Source organism: Nelumbo lutea, chromosome 8 (assembly GCF_056320005.1).
Source record: "Nelumbo lutea isolate HS-2025 chromosome 8, American lotus-T2T, whole genome shotgun sequence".
Classification (NCBI taxonomy): Eukaryota; Viridiplantae; Streptophyta; class Magnoliopsida; order Proteales; family Nelumbonaceae; genus Nelumbo; species Nelumbo lutea.
The window spans coordinates 5,174,940-5,189,249 of record NC_142691.1 but is presented as its reverse complement, the minus strand read 5'-3'; the positions used below and the strand labels follow the sequence as shown (position 1 = coordinate 5,189,249).

General features: G+C 38.0%; 1 protein-coding gene across 3 annotated transcripts in view; it reads right to left on the bottom strand.

Annotated features, from left to right (window-relative positions):
* The window catches only part of BGAL17 (beta-galactosidase 17), an 80,265-nt gene that overhangs the window by 25,803 nt on the left and 40,152 nt on the right, over positions 1-14,310 (bottom strand). For all 3 annotated transcript variants that reach the window (XR_016103688.1, XM_088959326.1, XM_088959325.1), the window contains 8 exons: positions 8,185-8,279; positions 6,877-6,947; positions 3,102-3,192; positions 2,911-3,028; positions 2,730-2,825; positions 2,592-2,640; positions 1,981-2,159; positions 1,813-1,884 (listed from right to left, as the gene is read on the bottom strand). Coding sequence is in view for 2 of the 3 variants with exons in the window: in XM_088959326.1 (XP_088815452.1) it covers positions 1,813-1,884; positions 1,981-2,159; positions 2,592-2,640; positions 2,730-2,825; positions 2,911-3,028; positions 3,102-3,192; positions 6,877-6,947; positions 8,185-8,279 (771 nt within the window). In the remaining variant the exon portion in view is untranslated. The remainder of the gene's footprint in view (positions 1-1,812; positions 1,885-1,980; positions 2,160-2,591; positions 2,641-2,729; positions 2,826-2,910; positions 3,029-3,101; positions 3,193-6,876; positions 6,948-8,184; positions 8,280-14,310) is intronic.

The following is a 14,310-nucleotide window of genomic DNA, read 5'->3' as shown; positions in this document are numbered from 1 at the left end:
GTCACCATTCAAGAAGGCATTCTTGATGTCGAGCTAATATAGATCCCAATTCAGATTGGCAGCAAGAGAGAAAAGGACTCTAATAGAGTTCATTTTGGCAACAGGGGCAAAGGTTTCTGCATAATCAACTCCATATACTTGAGTAAAATCATTTTCCACTAAACGAGCTTCATACCTCTCTACGGTTCCATCAGCCCCATGCTTAACAGTGAACACCCATTTACATCCAACTGGATCCTTTCCCTAAGGGAGATCAACAAGTTCCCACGTGCCATTCTTATGAAGGGGCACGAGCTTTATACCTCTCCACGGTCACCTAGACATTTAAAAATCAGAGGAAACCATGACACTTGATTTCTGGTCACCACTCGCATCTCCCATCGAAGCCATTTCAGTCTACAAAGTCGGTTCTGCCCGTCATACACAAAAAAACAGTTCCAACCACTGCACTACAGTTCGTTAGCTACCACACAAGCACACTTGCAATCACCAAGTACTGGCCTTAGAATACATTCGACCACTTCAACCACCACTGTACTGCTAACATGCAGATTTAAAACCACAAAGAATCCCTCTTGAAATTGCTCATTAGAGGGTTCAGACCACCATGACTGCACCTACTCGACCACCACGGCTGTCACACCCATGGTGACGGCAGTCTACACGAAAAAAACCCTTTTTTTTCTGGTCACTCGACTGTTGTTCTCTTTCCCCGTCACCAGAAGTCAAACCTCTGAAGCCCTAGAGGTTGCTGCAGGAATCTGGGTTGTGCCAGTCTTCTACCCCAGATTTCTCACACCAGAAAAAAAAAAAAAAAAAAAAAAACGAAAAAAAGAACAATAACTGAGAAATATTAGTTGAGGAAGCTGTAATCGACTGCTGTCAATGGCGCTCTGATACCATGTTTGTGCAGTTCAGCCAAACTGAGAAAAGAGGAAGAAAGAAGAGAAGAAGAAGAAGAAGAAGAAGAAGAAGAAGAAGAGGGAGAAGGTGAACAGTGTCGAACTGGGAAGACAAATTGTCTAACCCAGTCGACCAAACTTAAACATTACAAAAAATAAAATTACAAGGACTGAAATGCCCCTGCATATGAGGAGACATACAGCTAACACTTAGGGGAAAAGACCAAAATACCCCTCTTTAGTCGACTCTAACAGTAAGCTTTGTGATATAGTTTAGAGGCTGCACCTCGTACCTCATTGCGGGGAGTTTGTTATATGTATCATTTGATTTTAATTAATAAAATTGCTATTACTTATAAAAAACTATGGAAACCCACTCATGATAGAGATTAAGATTTTGAGCCTTGAAACTTCATCTGCCTGATGCAAAAAGGATAAATCCCGAGCTAGTACTGATGCTTGTGATCATTTTTATTCCAACACATCTCTAACATAAATCTATATTCTTTTCCCAATCTTTCTCTAGTTTCTCTAGATTTTTAAACATTCATTTGTAATGGAAACACATCTCTGGGCACTATTTCCTCCAAATCGATAATTCTAAATTTATAATGGTAACTAAACTTCAGAAATTGGTGGAAAGCACATTTTCAAATAGATATTTTCAATCTCTGGCCCATAGTCATGAAGAAATTCAATTTTAGGAAAAAACCAGGTCAGGACTTAGTTTGTGAGGTTTGACCGGTTGTTATGGTATAGGCACATAAGGGATGCCCAATCTATTACTCGTGTAGAGACTGACCACCTCGAGACACTTACAAAGTATAATAGCCCATCTGTATATTTTCAAAATCCAATAAGATCATCTAAACAAACTAACCACTTAGAGAATGAAAAGTAAGAATTGTACCTTATGTATTCTAAGAATGTTTCCATTTTCTTTTGCTGCATATTCAGACAGATATAACAAAAATCCAAACATCTGAATAAAAATAAGATATTAGTTATCAGTAAAAGATCATTTGAAATTCTTGAATTCTAATTACCGAAGGTTCCTATAAAGAAAACGTAATTATACCTGTCCCATTAACTCCATTGGAATTGGGGTTTCAGATTCAACCATGTCAACATTGGCAATTTTATCGAATAAAGATGCATGTTTTTCAACTTTTATTGTCCCATATCCACTCTTTTCATTATTAGAAGGGATTGGGGGAAGTGCTACTGTAGTATATTGTCTTATGACACTCCTCAGTGCTGAAAAAGAATATCATTCATTAATAGATGTTTTACTTTTTTTTTTGAAACATAAATAGTTGCTTTACTGAAACTCCACAAACAAACTTGAAGATAGCTCCAAAACAACACTTAGTAATGATAAATAAATGAAAGTATGAAACATCCCAGTAAGTGCCATTATAATGATGTGCATTTCCAATCCAACCTCGCTTCCGCTAATTCCAATTATAAGTCAGGTCAGCTGACCAGGACACTAGCAAAGCTTCTATAGCCTCTATGTAAATGAATAAATTGTTTGAAAAGCATTAAAGTATTTTATTTTTGAATTTTTTCCTTTTTTGGTCTTTAGACATCTACAGAACAAAGTAGTAATATGTGCTTAGTCACAGAAATAATTGTAACTGACAAATAGTGGATTCTCACTGCAAAATCAAGTTAAGAAGAACATGCCTTTGAACTTCAAATTATCCACATCACCAGTTTCCTTGATAGGAGCATCCTGAAAAAAAGGAATTAATTTAATATTATAATGAATATTTCAGAATAAAAGTTAAGAATCATGTCGATATTTTTTGTTGTTTTTCTTACATAATCATACGAAGTAAGGTCAGGCATGTAATTGGAACTACTCCCACCAGTGTTTGCACCACTGAAAAATCCAAAGTTTGTTCCTCCATGTGCCATCTGACATTTAGGAAAGCTTATATATATAATTGTTATACCAATCAAGCAATCAATTCCAAGTAGAAAGCTGAGAGTGGTAGCATACATAAAGCACAGCAGAACCATTTTTTGACAAAATGGCTTCCAATGCATTCGCTGTAAAATTAGCATCAGTTTCAGCAAGTTTCTCTCCCCAGTGAGTAAGCCAACCTGTATAAAATTCCCTGAAACACCAAGCACATGAGCAGCAAATTCCTCCAGTTTATGCACATTGCAGTAGGAAAAGATAATACTAACGAAGAAAGAGGGGGTGATCTTCCAGGGGCATTGAATTCCTTCTGCAACTGGAATATAGACCATGGATCACTACCAGTGGAGAAGTCAACAGCTGCAAACAAGTAATCAAGAAAATCTTAGAGCCTTTATGAAATACCTCACATGTTATCTCTATTAGAATAAAAATTTGTATATGATCTACGCCATTTTCCTCCTTTGCTAGGATTAAGAAAAAGTTAGGTACTTGAATTTATTATACAAATTAAATGCTAATATGTATTGTCGTTTTATTGGTAATAATAATGGTGTAGAAGCAAAAGGAACTATTGATAGAGAAGAACAACAGTACAAGATTGATATTTGAAGTCTTTGAGGGTTCAAGAGAGCATTTAGCAATGTGTGTGTTGATTATGTTAGACAATGTATGCCCTTAACTCTAATCAGACTAATGTACATAAACATTTATCTGTAAATGAATAAAGTACATTGTTATTTCATGTTTATATTGGTATCCTTTTCTGTGTATTACTCCTTAAACTGAACGCTAATGAGACTCGTGTTAGTTTAGAAAGTTCTCAGCCATTGGATAGACTTGGGGAGTTTATTCTGACAAGGCTGATACTGGTGTGCTGCCAAATAGTTGGAGCAACTTGTCTCAACTGCTAGGGTTAGACCCAAAGCACAAGCAGTGGGTGTTTGGAAAAAACACTGAACCCAGACCAATTTCCATTTATGCCTTGGACCTTGGAGATAGATGGGCAAAACTAGAAGGTTACACTTTATCCTGGACTTGATTATGATACTACACTAGGTGTTGGACTGGGTTGTCTTTGATAATGCCAACTAGTGAGATCCATCAAGGGTCAAATACCTAGGCATGTTGGGGTAGTTTGGGAAATCACCTGAGTGGGTGACCATAGTGATAGGATTGGCCCCTTTGTTGAACAAAGAGAATATCAGGGTTCACACTCTCTTTGATGGAAACCTAAACTGTTGATAGTGGAAATTAACTGTATTTGAAATCTGATTTTGCAAAATGTATTTATATGTTATACTACTATTTTATGAAAATGTTTGCAAAAGGATTTTAATCACGGGATTCATCTGAGCAAAAAGTGTGGCACTAAACCTTGCAGCTAGGAGAGAGGTCCTTCCTTGCCGAGCAGTGTTGTGATCATTATGGGCTGAGAGGTTAAGTGTAAAAGACCATTACAGGGCTGATTACCTTATGGGCTTTATCTCACATAAGTCCATTATCCTTGGGTCTTCATAGAGTGGCTGAATCCAATGATCATTTAGGTGTAAATGTTGGGCCTAGATTGAGCCCAGGCTGATTGGCTTAGTGAACACCTTGAGCAATGAATTCGCCCTAACCTCTTTCAGAGGTGGGGCCAAACCCTCATGGACTTGTGTGAAACTTTTGTGGGGTCCCACGCCATACAATATCTGGCCCAAAGTGGCCATGCAACACCTAGGGATGTGATCCTTTGAAGAAAATGGACCAAAAGCCCATTGCTAATATGATTTGGGTTGAAACCGGGCATGGAGCACCTATCCTCTTAAGAGGATAATACTTATCCCTTAAAAGAGTCCAGATCCAAATTAGATTTGGATATCTCCTAATTAGATTAGGAGAGTGTTCCATATACTTATCTTCATTTCTTGCTCTCTCCTCTTTTCTCTTCTCTCCCAGAAACCCTATCACGACATAGCCATTGCAAGAACTGATTTTTATCAGTTTTTCCTCTAATATTTTGCAAAAAAAAAAAAAATCATTAGGGAAATCAGGCTCACACATCCCTATTCGATCCAAGCAAGTTGGATAGCAGTTTTGCTGAAAACAATGTTGCTGAACCAGCTTCTCCCGTACACTGCGCCATCTTCAGTTGGAGGCTGGTTTTGGGACAGATATTGGGAATGAACATTCACTCTGGGAGTTGTGATTTGTGGTCTCTGTATTAGGTACAATCTGCTTTAATTTTGGTTTCAAATCTGGTCAGGTTCAGTGCAATATCGATTCGAAAAATTCAGTTTTCAAAATCACAGGGAAATCGGTTCCGGAACAAGTTAGGAAAAATTTTTTAAATTCACCTAGCCATCTAGCATGGTTCGGCCATCCATATGATGGATTCTAATCCTTCCAACAGATTAAACCCTAACAAATAAGAAAATAATAAAAAAAGAAACCAGTATATAAACACAAAATGAATATTTTAGTTTAATAATGTCTATTTTATAATTATAATTTAAAAAAATTAACAATATTAAAGTATTTCATAACAGCATGTACAAATCTACTTGGCAAGTAGGCAAGGTGACCCTCCAAGGGCACCTTGTCACTTTGACAACTATGATGATAATGATGAAAATAATCAATAGGTATGACATTTATTTTGGAAACTCTGTTCAGTTCTGGGAGGATGTCTGGATTGGGGATAGCCCCTTAAAGGGCCTCTTCCCTTCCTTATTCTCTATGTCCTAATACAAAAAATATGTGATCTCAAAATTCCTCTCCCCTTGTATAAATCGTTTAGCTCCAAATTGGGATTTTGGGTTCCATAGAGGGTTAAGGAATGAAAAAATTGATTGCTTATCTAAAATCACAATAAGATTTGTTTGGATCCCTCTGAATCAAATAAACAAGTCTGGTCTCCTCGGCCCAAAGGGGCCTTCTCGTGTGCCTCTTTTTTTCAAGTCCCTTTGTCTTAGCAGGTTTTCCCTATTAAGGAAGTTTGGTGCAGATCTGTTGCCCCAAAAGTTATGGCTTTCTGTTGGGAAGTGTATTATGGGAAAATAAACTCCTTGGAAACCTACAGAAGAGAAAGACCTTTCCTTTGTATTTCATCTAATTGGTGTTTCTTTGCAGGTCTCATGGTGATGATTGCTACCACTTGCTAATCTCTTGCTCTGTTATTGCAGGGTTGTGGGATTGGCTTTTTTAGTTGTTTGGGTGCAGGTGGAACATGCCAACAAAAGTAAGCACGCTCTTTAATCCTTCTACCTTTGTCTGGCATAACAAAAGAGGAAGGGTTATGTGGAGATGTGCTAGAACAGCTCTGATTTGGACGATTTGGGAAGAAAGGAATATGAGAATCTTCCAATAGAATGACAGCAGTTGCCAAGAATTAAAGGAGTGTGTGTTGAATAGGGTAATACACTAGTTAAAGACCTTGGATTTATTTCACCAATTATCCTTTAATGATATTTGGAGGAATTGATCAGAAGTATCAAGGTGTTCTCCCATAAAGATTAGGGTGGCAGCAAGTTGAGCACCCCCCCCCTAAAGGTTTTTTGAAGCTGAATTACAACAGTAGTCAAGGCAACCCAAGTCCCTCTAGTTTGGGAGGAGTTGTGAGGAATGAGCTTGGAGAGATTGTGGTTTTCTACTTGGGTCCTTTGGGATTTGGAGACTCTACTAGCTGCCATTCAAAGAGTGCGGTCCACAACTTATCTAGGCATGGAATGGCTTTTGATTGAAGGGGGGATTCCAAGGTGATAGTGGGCTGGTTAAAGGACCCAAAGATTGCTGTGTGGACCTACAAAAATGAAGTCAAGAAGTTTAAGTGGCTAGCACGTAACATATCTGTAAGAATACAATAGTTGATTGTCTAGCCAAGCAAGGGGAAAATAGGGAACTGTTGTTCTGGGCTCGGATGTAATATGTTTATTTTTTACATTTTACTTTGCACTTTGTCAGGAGAGGTCACAGCTCACGCCTCTTCAAGGGATGCTTGTATGAGCTTGATTCTATGAATTAATAAATCTATCTTTATTCATCAAAAGTAATTAACTTAACCTGAAAATACATCAGCTCCACGAATAGTTCCTTTTTCAAGGGTTTCCCTTGAACCACCATCTGTAGTATACCTGCAAAAGCAATAAGTTGAACATCTAAAAATAATTTTGATTAAAATAAAAAATATATGAATCACAACACAACTCAGCCTGAATCCCAACTATTTGGTTTTGGCTACATGGATCCTGTCTTGCAGTTGTGCTCTAGCAAGACCCACGCCCTTGCTCTTATAGAGCCTTTTATTTGCACCAATTCACTTTTCCTCCTCTTGCCACTAATTGGAGCCACTCCTAAGTCCTCTCTAATGTACTTATTTATGATTTTATCATTTCTAGTCTTGCCACTCATCCATCTCAGCATCCTGTCAGATACACTCATTTTTTAACATGTTTCTTGACTTCCCAATTGTCTATACCATATAGCAATGCTAGTCATATAACTGTCTTATATAATTTTCCATTAGTCTTGTTGATATATGCTGATCACGCGGCATATTTGATGCACCTCTTCACTTCAACCACCCTGCTCTAATTCTATGGGCAACATCCTCATTAGTTCTTTCTCATTATGGATAATTGATCCCAGGTACCAAAAGTGGTTAGCTTGGGGTCTCTCATGATAATCAACTTAATTTGTACCAAGATTCATACTAATATTTTTACTAAAATTGCAATACATGAATGACTTATTGCTTTGTCTTTAGTGGATAAAATAATTAAATAATAAAATATTCAAGGGTATAATAATCAATCCAACTTCAGATTCATCCATTAAGCCATTAAGGAGCTTACATCCTTCTTAATAACTTACTAAAAGACAAAGCAGTAAGTCATTCAGTTCAGCCATTTCAGTTGTCATTAAACAGCCCCTTTCTTGAGGTGCATAAAATCTTTGTAGGTGGAAGAATGCACCCACATCTGCTCCACTTAACAAACAAACAAGATGTAGGTTGGTGATGGTTTACATTATTTCGTTAAAAGCAAAGAAAATCCTAATACAAAAATACAAAAATTGAGGTACCGTACAGGCATACGACAAGTAAAATAAGGTAGCTCCCCTTAAACTCCCCTCGACTTTTAACCAAGAAAAAAAATTAAAGTAATGGAACCTTAAGGTAGGTAGGAGACAGTTAATGCATTTTCAGTGAATTTGCATTTACTTGAAATATAGAAAATACAAAATTAAAAAATGAAAAATAAACACCATTATATGAAATAAATCATGCATGTACTTGGCCAATTAAGATAATACTTAGAATATTCCTCCACAGAATATGAACAGGAAAGTGTAATGATCTGGAAGTATTACAAAATTGTATTGTTTCCAAGGTGCCTTCTAGCCAAAGTAACAAGGTGACGAAGGTATCTTTGATCATCTCCATACGAGCCATACTCATTTTCTATCTGCCACAAGTAATTTCTGGTTAGTGAAAATACCAAACTATAAAAAAATAGACAGGGCTTAAACAACACAAAGGGGTTCAATTGAGTTAGAGTTCAATTTCCAAGTTAGAAGGTCCATGTTCAACAATAGTTGAATGCTAAGCAAGACCCTCAAAAATGATAAGATGTTGTCCTTTGTTTTTCTTAATCACCATGAGAACATGTTCCAAAAAAAGAAGTTTGTTTTTGGTGTGCACGAGTGTGCACGCGGGGGGTGGGGGGACCTAATGTTAAGAATAATAAGGGAATTGAGTTAATGCATAAAATCATCTGGATCAAGACTTTTTTTCCTCTCTGATTTCAAGGATCTGGTCTCTTTTGAAAATTTCATTAGATTTTATAAAAAAATGGAGAATAAAGAATAAAAGAAGCAAAGAAATAGATGCCTCCACAAAACAGGAAGAATGAGCTATCCGTCTTGCTATTCTTCCCCTGTTGAGTGTCAATTTACATACTCCTGATCCAAACAAAGATCAAGAATTAACACAGGGAAATGGATTCCATATATGTTTCCCCTCCTGTGTACTCCTTCCCACCTAATGCATCCACTAGATAATTAGCAGTCTAGATATTCATTAAAATGGAGTTTGCAGGATTTCAGCAAAGGATTTTGTTTCTCTTAGGTGATGGTGAAGCCTCCAAAGCCTCAAGACTCATTCCTCGTACAAACTATTATGACCTGGGAGTGTCCTTCCACTTTAAGACTTGAATATCCAATGAGCAGTTCAGTCTAAGTCCTTGTGGCAAGGATAGTAGCTTGGGCTCTTATCAGATTAAAAGAAAAAAAAAAAAGAAAACCCTAGCATTCCTCTCTTCCCTCACAAACCGAAGGACGGATGCTCATGTTTCTCCTCTGTCAACAAGTGAAGAAAGACGACTGAAACAGGCTATTAATGTCCTCTGGATAAAATTCTCAGAACTTATTGTGACCAATGGAAGCCTCTTCTTTATCATCTAACCACATAAAATGCCCGTTTCCCTTGTAACAAGAGTTATCAGTGCAGGAGAAAATTATCAATCTCCTTATTTCTTTATTTTCAGAAAGAGTTTCTGAATTATATTGGGTAAAGGAAAGAGGTATACATAAGAAGATGTAAAAAATTGAACAAAATATGGGCATATGGCAACCCCATCCAGTTCAAAACCATTCAAGCATGGTGCTTTCGCTATACAAAAAGACCTCATGAACCCCTGATTTAGCAAGCATATCAGCCATCGCACTAAGCTCTTTTAGGATCCATCTAGCCTGGACAATAAGCATAGCAATGAATCCTCTTATTTCATTAAGGCAATGCAGCAGTTTCATTGACTGGTGCCCAGATTTTGGCATCACTTCTTGTAATCTTCCTTAATTACTAAGAAGAGATTTTGGAGTCACCTAGCTATATGACTCCCATAAGAATTTGGAGGATCTAAGATCCATCAATTGGTGCATATTGCTAAATTGCTTTATCATCTAAAAAGTGGTCTTTGTGGAGCTCGTTCGAGTGGGGAAGTTTAAGAATGTATATAAGAGAAGGGGGCAGCGAGGATAATTTATGTTCTTCTAGTTTAGATTCTGGGAAGTTGTTTAGAGTTCAAGGAGAGTATGTGAAGAATTTGAATGTTTTAGAAGCAATAGGATATGGAAGTTTGGCAACAGAGATAAGTTTATGACTCTACTGTAGAAGGAATTGTCAATGATGAATTCATAGATAAAAAATTAGAACCATATTTTGCTGAAGAGTGTAGTGCTGGGAGGTAGGGGATGATGGTGACTGTGCTTGAGGCAAGAATTATTCAGATTTCATATGGATTGAGAGAATTGTTTCATCTTTAGAGGAGATTATGCAGTTTAATGTGGACAATCCTATTCAGAACAAGAGTTACAGAACTAGAGCAGTCACCATCATCTTGCCTCAAGCACAGTCACCAAGGCCATGACTAGGGAGAGATGGACCAAGTAGTGCTTGATGAAGTCTATGTGTTAGACCAAGGTACTCAAGTTGACAAGAAAATAGAAATCAATATGGTGGATGAAAGAGAAATTTAAGTTGGAAAGAAATTGGGTATGCTCTTGTCTGCGCAATGAAGATTGTGCTAGAAGAGAGTTTTGGAAAGTGGGATGGCTGGTTAGGGTGAGTTAGGAGCAGCTATCTCTGTTGGAGCTTGTCAAGTGTAGGTATTTATTGTTTTGCCATGGCCATTGCTGCAGATGGATGTTGATGTGGTTGTTGGATCAAAATTGTGTTGTCTTTTCTTATGGACTGTTGTAAGGTTGGGGAAGTTTTTCCTTTTTTGTTGAAGGGTGGGGTGCTTCCCCTTTACGTGGCTTACATAGTTATCTCTACAAGGTTGGTTTTGTAAAGAGTTGATGTTCTTTTGTCTGGTGTGGTGGGTGTTGCAGGTCCAGTTTTCTTTGGTGGTTTCTTGTCACCCTTTCTTGAATCTTTTTCTTCTTTCCTTTAAAGCAAAAAGGTAATGTAAGGTTCCATATCATTTCAGATACTTCAACTGTTTAGTACAAATTTCAAATCAGATACCATATCTTGCTCTGTCCTTTCCGTATCTGGGTAACATAGCTCCACAAATCCCAGCTGGACCAGGGTTCCCTCTGGAGCTACCATCAGAAACTCTTTATTTGTCATAATTTTGTTATAGAGAAATGGAATTTTTCCTTTCCCATTGCAGATTAAAATGGCATTCCTAATAAGCATCTGTTTTTCTTTTCTTTTCCTCCCAAAGGATGGTTTACTTAGACCTTGTATAATGTAACTCTATGGAATGGAAGCCAAATGTTCTTTGCATCATTCTAGCTTATGATATTATAGGCTACAGAAGGTAATTACTGTTATCTAGGCTGCACATTTTTGCAATGCAAATCTGAACCGGAATCAAATTTTGCACCTGGTTCTGTTTTGCATCCATTTGTTTGTGATTATGATTTGCACTGTTACCTGATGCAAAGTTTGCACTTTTGTCTCATTTGCATCCATTAGCAGTGCAAATTTTACATCTGAAAAACTGATGTAGAATTTGCACACACTTCCCCCACCTTAATTCTCTCATATAAAGTGGGGACCACATCCCCCCAAAAAATAAATTTCCTCCTGCCTCATTTCTCTTTCATACAAATTGGGGACCAGGATTTACAAAATAAGGTCAAATCTGAAGCAAAAGTAAACCAGGATTTACACTCAGTCCATTTGTACTCCCATGCATTTATACCAATGCAAATGAAATTTGCACCAAACGGAGCCTATGGGAATTGTTTTCATGTGAGCAGAACTTAGAACAAGAGAGAGCAGATTCAGGGGTGTCAAGAATGGTCGACCCCCACTCCAAAGAGCCTCTTTTATATTAAAAAATATGTACAGTTACAAGAATGCCCTTATAGGGCTGAAAGATAAAAAGAACAAATAAAATAATGAGTACTATACAACAAGGGCTATACTAATAATGTACATCAAGATATATCTTCACACTCCCCCTCAAACTGATGCGTAGACATCAACATCAGTTTGCCCATAAGAATGAGGTGTCAACTCTTAGACATGGCCTTGGCGAAGATGTCGGCAATCTGCATGTGAGAGGCTACATGAGGAAGAGATATAGAGCCAACAATGAAAAGGTCTCTAATAAAGTGACGGTGCACCTCGATATGTTTAGTCTTCTCATGGAAGATAGGATTAGATGCAATCTTGATAGCACTTGTGTTGTCGTCATATAGAAGGATAAGAGTAGGAAGTTAAGTACCAAGATCCATGAAGAGAGGCTTCAACCAAACAATATCACTACAGGCAAAAGACATGGCTCTATACTCAGCTTCAGTAGAAAACTTAGTGATGGTGTTGTTTCTTACAGTTCCAGGAGATGAGGGAGTCACCCATGAAGACACACCACCTAGTAGTGGATCGGCAAGTGTTAGGACAACCAGCCCAATCTACATCAGCATAAACTCTCAATTGTATGGGTGATGAGAAAAACAGTCCCAGAAAAGTTGTGTCTCTAACATAACGGATGATGCAGCGAACAACAGTCATATGAGCTTGACAAGGGGCAGAAACAAACTGACTAACGACCTAAACAACATGTGAAATATCAGGCCGAGTCATAGCTGACGGTACAAAGTAGCATTAGGAAGAACTAGACCTTCAAATTTAGACAACTTGACACTCAGCTCCAAAGGGGTATCAACGTGTTTCTCATCAGTAATTCTAGCTAGTTTGACGAGATCAAAGGCATATTTTTGCTGACAAATGAAATACCCTCGACTGCTACGATGGACTTCCAAACCCAAGAAATAAGTAAGAGGGCCCAAGTCCTTCATGTGAAAGGAGTTGTGATGTAAGGACTTCAACTCACAAATGCCATCATAATCATCCACAGTTAAAAGCATGTCATCAACATATAACAGTAGAATAGTAATACCCTGGGTCCTTCTCCTAACAAAGAGAGAGTAACCATACCCAGCTACAACATCTCAACAGCGCTCAAACCAAGCCTTGGGTGCTTGCTTCAAACCATATAGGGATTTCTTTAGGCGACAGACACGTGAAGAACCACTGCAATATCCAGGTGGAGGCTTCATGTAGACTGTCTCCTTTAGTTAACCATGAAGAAAAGCATTCTTCACATCTAATTGGTAGATAGACCAGGAATGAATAGCAGATAAGGCTAGAAGAACCTAGACTATGGTGATCTTAGCAACTGGGGCAAAAGCTTCTTCATAATCAATCCCATATCCCTGATTGTATCCTTGGGCAACTAACCGAGCCTTATATCGATCAAGGAAACCATATGATTTTAGTTTGATTGTGTAGACCCAACAACTTCCAGCAATAAAAGCATCTGAAGAAGCAAGCACAAGATCCCAAGTATCATTCTCATGGAGGACATGAATTTCGGCATCCATGGCTTCTTTCCAATGAGAACTTCTAATGGTTTGCTGATAAAAACTAGGAATATCTGTGGAATAAAGTACAACAGAAAATTAGCTATGGCTTGAAGGAAAACCATAGCGATCAAGAGGTCGAGAGATACGAGTAGAACAACGAAGTGGAATAGGAGAACTACCATCTAAATAGGAGGATCTTGGGGTGAAATGTCACTTACAAGAGGTGCAAAAGGAGGATGCTCTGGACCAGGTGGAAGAAGGGTTGTAGGCACAGGATTTGGGACACGTGGCCACTTACGATTGAAGACAAAAAAGATCTTTCCTAGTAGAAAAAGTAGGAGTGTTATCTGAATCAAAGTCTAGAAAAACAGAGATAGAAGAAGCAAGCAATCTAGCAATTCCAACAAAGAGGATATATGTTCAAGAAACAAAACATTCCGTGAAATCCAAATACGACGAATAGTAGGGTCATAACACAAGAGTCCTTTGTGGTCAGGACTATATCCCACAAATGGCACACATAGCAGACTGAGCAGTTAATTTAGAACGTTCACGAACAAAAAGATGTATAAAACAAAGACACCCAAAAACATGAAGACTGAAGAAGTTTGGGGGATGACCAAAAAGTTTTTGGAAGGGAGAAGTGTTGTCAAGAACAGAAGAAGGAAGATAGTTGATCAAATACAGAACTGTACTAGCTGCTTCTACCCAAAATGAAGTTGGAGCGTGGGATTCTTATAGTAATGTCCAAACAACACTGAGGATATGTCCATTCTTCCGTTCGGCTACACCATTCTGTTGAGGAGTGAGCTGCGTGGAGATTGAATTCCACAACTCCTCAAGTAGGCCTGAAAGTCTCTGTCTCTATATTCTCCCCCTGAATCTGAATGGAGGATACTCACATTACATTTGAAGCGAGTTTGCACCATAGCATGAAATAATTTAAATGTCGTAAAGACCTCTGATTTGTGCCGTAAAAAATAAATCTAAGTGTATCTGGCACAATCATCTATAAACAATACAAAGTATTTGTATCCCAATCATGAAGTAATAGAAGCAAACCAAACATCATTGCGTATTATCTCAAAAGGTTTAGTGGCATGCTTAGAACTGTGA